A 6269-nucleotide genomic window follows, 5' to 3' on the forward strand; every position below is an offset into this window, starting at 1 on the left:
GTAGATAAAGTGTCCCCTGTAACCGTGGCCTTATCCCCAAACACATGGAGACATCGACTTTGTACATAGATATTTCTTCACTGGGTTATGATTCCATGTTCAGCATATATTTATGTCCTTGTGAGGGTCTGGTGTCATAGTGTTTCAGTTGTGTCTATCATAATCTGATTACTGATGATTTCTTTGCATCTGACATGCAAGCAGATGAATCTGTGACAAAAACAAAACATTGTCCTGGTGTTGAGCGCCTTTCAAAATTTGTAACTGAAGAGGTGATGCTGCTGTAGATTTTTTTTTTTAAATATATGAAGCTGTTGAGAATCCTTCATTAATACATGAAACCACTTAGTGCTCAGCCATGAGCAGTTTGTAGTCTTTATCTTACAAAGAATTACAGTTTTGGTTCATAGTGTTTGTGAGTGTGGGGAGCACAGACTCCTCCTCCTAATGTGTTTACACAGATAATATCCATTATTAGATGAACAGGTTCGTAGTAAAGTCACATTATAACATTTAGCCTTCACCACTTATCTCACAAGTGTCTGGGGTTTTCTGTCTGTGGTCTGTTTTTGTATTCGTTATTTAATAAGACAAAACCAATGTTCTTTATGGACCTGTATTCAGCCATCAGATTTTGATGTTGTCTCACTGTAATTACTATTAAAGGTTGTTAAACAACATGTAGTTAAACGAATATAAAAAAAAGTGCAATTGCAGGGTTGTTGTTATTGGTATTCTACTCAGCTCACAGGGCGAATTCCTGTGGTTTATTAAGCTCTTATATCTATGACTGCCCTGCCCCCCTTTTCTATTTTATTGTACATATGTTAACGTGAGGTAAATGCTTTCTTTCATGTATTGCTCAGTCACTAAGAGTGTGCTTGTGGTGATCCATTCTACACGCACTCTGTAAACATGAGCAACACTTTAGTGCCTTGCATCCTCCTTAATGATGAGATCCAGATTCCTTTAGTCCTGTATCTGTGACTGTACTGCAGAAAAACCAGTTCACTTGACCGTAAACACAACGCGACACCCGACTCGAGAGGAACCGCAGGACTGCAGAGCAAAAGAGCACACACTGACTAATGTGGAAACACTTTGTTTACTCTCTAGTTACATTTGTGTTGGTCGTGTTCATCCGCTGTGAATTTCTATTTGGCTCATTTACACATGGTTTTGGCTGACATTTGTTTTTTGTGGATTTATTGTTTAACTGTTTTTCACTGAAGCATTTGTTTGTGCAGCAAATGAGCTGTATATAAAAGTAAAAAAAAAAAAAAAAAGTTGTCACGCCCTCACGCTGGCTCAACTATTGTCACCACGTCACACGAGTGCCATGTCGTCATTGTGACTCCTTTGCCTGCTTATAGATTGGACAAATAGTAAAACTTCTCTAGAGAAAAAATGAGTTACTGCAATGCAGAATATGCAATGTTCAAAGTTTTATAAGACTGAGGGGAAATGGAAACATTTGCATGCTGATGAGGGTTGTTACTGACTTCAGTGTTTTTGATATTGGAAATAATCGTGACCCTTTTTTTTATTATTATTATTTGCCTTGCTGAAAGTCTTTTAATTGCCATTTATCAAAATCACAGACGCAACTTTGAAATCAGATTGTCAGCATGATTCCTGCATGCTGGCTTCACTGGTGTTTAAAATGACATATGATAACCTGGCCACTGTACAGCACAAGCTCACAACAAAGCCTAATGTGTTACCGTGTAATATCAGTCATTGTCATTGACCTCCGTCCAGAACTGTGAGGCCACTAACACACAGTAGTATCTGTTGAACTCTGATCCCAACATATGGACTTCATGTGATTCATCCGTTTTGTGTATGTTTTTCCACATTGTACAAAATGTAAAAACAAATAAAAATATTAAAGCACTTGTCATGCAGACTGGTGTAATTAAATGTAATGACCCACATGTGCCATCTTTATTTGTAAGTGAATAACTGAGCATTTGTTCAGGATTTATTTCCTCCTCGTTCTACAAATTAATTTGTCAAAATATTACTCCAGCCAACTGACTAATGTGGCAAGTTTATTTTATTTACAAATCCACATAACTGCATCATATCACTGAAAAATAAGCAAAACGTATACACTATAAAATCTATATGAACACAAAAATAAAAACATGGTTGAATTGCAGAAGCCTTCAGCTGTCCAGTCGACGTTTCTTCATGTACTGTCCTTGTCTGTATGGACTAAAGGAATTGTCTGTGCCTGTAAAGTCAGAAAGTACAGATTAAATAGAAATAGAAACTCAAACAAAGACAAAGCAGTGCAGTCCCTTATCTCACTAAATCTTCCCTGACAGAGTCAGTTAACAAATGATCGACGCTGTAAATGAAAGTTCACCTGGTGTTGCCTTGTGCAGGTGCCGGTGCTGGTGCTGGTGCTGGTACTGAGCCGAGTACTGAAACCCATCCTGTCCCCTGCTGTGTGCTGGACCCTTGTCAGGAGGTCTGCCTGGAGGTCTTTGTGGAGTCTTACTGCGTGTCTGCATCTGGTGATTCCCAGGAGTGCTGGGCCTCAGCTCTGTGGACGGCGGTCGAGCTGTGGGGACGTCCAGGTCCTCAATCCCATCCAGAGTGAAATTCCACATCTCAGGATCGTCTGTGGAGGATGACAAAATCACAACTCAGTGAACACAACTGGTGAAAGCTGGAGGAAGCCAGGTTGCCTCACCATACTGCCGCCCTCTGCTGGTGGCTTACAGCACCTGCTAAATGCTCGTCCCTGTTGTTGGGTTCAGCATCAGTGCCATCACTCATTACAGGTCCACCTCCATTATCTGGGGAACAAAGAGAGATGCATACAAAAATTATAAGTCTCTACAGTGAGACTAAAGTGTATTTTTTTTGTTTTCACAATTCACTAGCACATACTGAACCGTGGACGCCGTAACAGTTCAATATTATACAGAGAATTGTGACATCCTTCTTTCTTACCTCTACTGGATCCTGGTCGCGAAGCGGTCTCCACCTCCTCAGACGTGGTGTGATCCTGTTCCTGCTGCAGCTTCTTGGCCTCCATCTCTTTCCTGAACTTCTGCTGCAGCTGCTGCTGCCGGAGCTTTCTCAGCTGTTTGGGGTCTGACCCGACAACGTCCACCAAGTCCACGCCGGGTCTGGGAGGAGGAGGAGGAGGAGGAGGAGGAAGAAAGGAAGGATGGAGATCAGAGATGACGGACAGTCACTATGATGAGGAGCTGTTTGGTGGCAGTAAAGAGTCACTGTGCAGGATTTAGTTTTTTTTATTGTGAGAACAACCCTCACCTTGTGTGGAGGAGAAACTACTACTGTCTCTTTTAGAGGCAGTTTGGTTTGTCTATTCTAGGCCACGATAGAAACATGAAAGTGCAGGAAATGTAGAAATAAAGAGCTCATTGAGCTCTAATACTCTTACTCTTAATTTCAGGTGATTTTCGAACCAATGATAAGGACATAATTATGAATATTAGATTAAATATCTGTCAGTAGATATCAGAAGAGATATGAGAAACCAGTGATGTCTACCTGGAGCTGATGTTCTCACTCTACCTGTCAGGAGCAGGGTCACTCTTAGGAGTATGGACTTCAGAACTTTTGCGGTTCTGGTGCAGGACTTGTGGCTCCAACGGTATCCTGGCCAGACTGACAGCAGATGCACGTTTTTCCTCTTTGATCAGACTGGACATCCGGGCCTTTTCCACTGAGGGTTCCCCCTCTGTGCGCTTGGTCTGGGCTGGGTCAACAGGAGGAGGAGGCTTTGTGTGGAACAGAAGTGACAAGATTCATCTTCCATTAGACTTTCTGAATAAGAAAACCTTAAAGCTGGAGGTTTGTGTGCAGTATCTGACCTGTTTGGGGATCTTGTTTATGGCTAAGAGGTATTGCTTATCCAGAATGCAGTTTCCAAGGGCGTTACCGAAGCACCTTAACAAGACAACACAAATATATTTTAGATAAAGTGCTCTAAATCATTTTTCCTTCATAAAATAGTTATGAGAAGTAAATTCCAGTACTTCAGTGCTCTCTTCATGCCATCAGTGACAGCTTCTTTTCTTGCCTTTTCCAGTGACAGAGCTTTAGACTTCAGTCCTTCACTAACTCCATAGCCTACATCCTCATGATATGAACCATCCTAGGGGAAAGCACATTATAAACACACACACACACACACACAGTCACACACACAGTCACATGGATGTCACGAGGAGCAGAGAAAGGGAAGAAGAGGAAAAGATGACAATCGTCAAACCTTGAGCATCACTTTGATAAAAGCACTGACTCCGACATAGAACTTCCCGTTGATGAGGTCAACAAAGTCTGTAAAACACAAGCACAGCACCTGTTACTCTGGTGGCTTATGTCATTAAAACTGTGTCCTCCGTTAAAAACAGCTCTGAGTCATACCAACGTTCTGCTGAGAAATGGAGTGAGACCATCCGTTGTATCCAAACATCTCATTAGCCAGGCTGATGACGCGATGCCCTTCAACGTAGCACACCTGTTAAAAAGCCAAATTACAGCCACTTAAAGTTTTTATTGCTGCCTGATTTTGCTTGTGACTTGAACATCGTGATGATTTATAGAAATTCAAATTTCTCCAGTCCACTTAAATTGTGCTCATTTGTTTCGCAGCTGCAGACAAACGCCAGGAGATATTGACTTGCCTTCTGTCCTCCTCCAGCCAATCTGCTACTGATGTACTCGGGTCCCAGCCTCTGGCGCAGTGCGCTGTGCACTGCCTGGTACTCCTCAGCTGTGTAGGTACACTGTCAACACAGTACAGTTTAAACACAATAAACACAGTTTGTATTATATTTTTTATTATCAATGCATGATATTGGACTTATTGCCGTTATCCGATAAGCTAATATATCAGGAGTGCATGGGCTGTTAACCGCCACTGATACGGATAGAAATAAACTATTCCCTGCGCCTAACTGCAGAGGTCGCTTTAGTCTCTTCTGTATATAATTAACATATTTTTCATGCTCATGTTGCAGACATAGATATACATTTTCATATTGCAAAATAAATGTTTTAGTGATATTGGCATTTTTGCAGATATCAGTTGCTGCTATCCCCTGTTTTTTATATTTCTATTCTTTGTTACCTAGACTAAGGACAAAATGTAGGGATGCAAGATATTATCGGCACAATATCGGTATCGGCAGAAATTGGCTTTAAAATGTAAAGAAACTACCGACATGGCTCATGACTAAGACAGTAGGCTGAATAGGCCGATATCTCCTTGACTTTTATGCTCGTGCCCTCTACAGCTATTTTTAAAATGTATTTACTTTGCACAATGACGTGTTATACCTACATCTGCTGCCACGTGAACATGAAAACTATTATGATAATTTCACTAAAGATGAGACTAAATACAGTTGGGGAAAATGAAAGATGTATATATTGTACCGGTATCAGTTATGAGCCCAAGCACTCCCGATATATCAGCATATCAGATATCGGCAAGAAGTCCAATAATTGTGCATCCCTATCAGAAAGAGGCACACACACACACACGTGCGCACACAGTTATCATGACTTCCATACATTCATTTATCTGGGACATTTAAACCCAAACCAAAAATGAAACTCATGCCAACCCTCAAAATGTAATTTATTGCACTATAAAGACTTATTATCATGGTGATAATTACGCTGAGTATTAGGCAACAGTTAATTGTGAGACAACTATGGACACACACACACACAACACATTACTTGAGCAGTAGTGCTTTGTTTTTCTCTAATCAATCGACTTAAACCTGTTCCTGCACAGACAGCACTTACCTGTCCAAACCTGGGCGCAGAGGAGCTGCTCTCCTCTGCGTTACTGGACATGGTCTCTAAAACAAACAGGCAACAATGAAAATATGTTAATATGCTGTAATGTAATAACTAAAAAACAACAACAGTCAGCAGCTCTGACCCACTTTTTAACACACTCCACACACGTGACCCTGGTCATAGAAAGCTAAAATGAACCGAAACTAAGTTAACACCACTTAAGACACGACTCAAAAGTGTGTGTGAATGAACACAAACTCACCATTTATCATTCCCGTGTTGTGTTTTGTATGAAATAAACCACACAGTTACTCTTTTTCTACAGTTTCGTAACTTCCCGCTCTGACTACCGGAGAAGGAGGAGTTTACTCGGTGCTACCTTCAGGGCCACTCGGAAAAAAGAATGCTTCGTCTATCATAGACTATAGATATATGGTTTAAACAGTATTCTCACATCAAATATAAAC

At 40.9% G+C, this 6269-nt stretch overlaps 1 protein-coding gene across 1 annotated transcript; it reads right to left on the reverse strand.

Annotated features, from left to right (window-relative positions):
- Nucleotides 1-1471: 1471 nt before the first annotated feature.
- On the reverse strand, nt 1472-6269 carry rad52 (RAD52 homolog, DNA repair protein). Its single transcript, XM_044036607.1, has 12 exons — nt 6065-6269; nt 5806-5861; nt 4674-4775; nt 4414-4507; nt 4259-4326; nt 4023-4141; nt 3858-3933; nt 3559-3764; nt 2968-3146; nt 2739-2810; nt 2375-2632; nt 1472-2239 (listed from the first exon to the last, which is right to left on the reverse strand). Exons 1-12 carry the CDS (start codon nt 6072-6074, stop codon nt 2172-2174), a joined length of 1308 nt encoding a protein of 435 aa, XP_043892542.1. The 5' UTR covers nt 6075-6269; the 3' UTR covers nt 1472-2171.

Source organism: Solea senegalensis, linkage group LG10 (assembly GCF_019176455.1).
Source record: "Solea senegalensis isolate Sse05_10M linkage group LG10, IFAPA_SoseM_1, whole genome shotgun sequence".
Classification (NCBI taxonomy): Eukaryota; Metazoa; Chordata; class Actinopteri; order Pleuronectiformes; family Soleidae; genus Solea; species Solea senegalensis.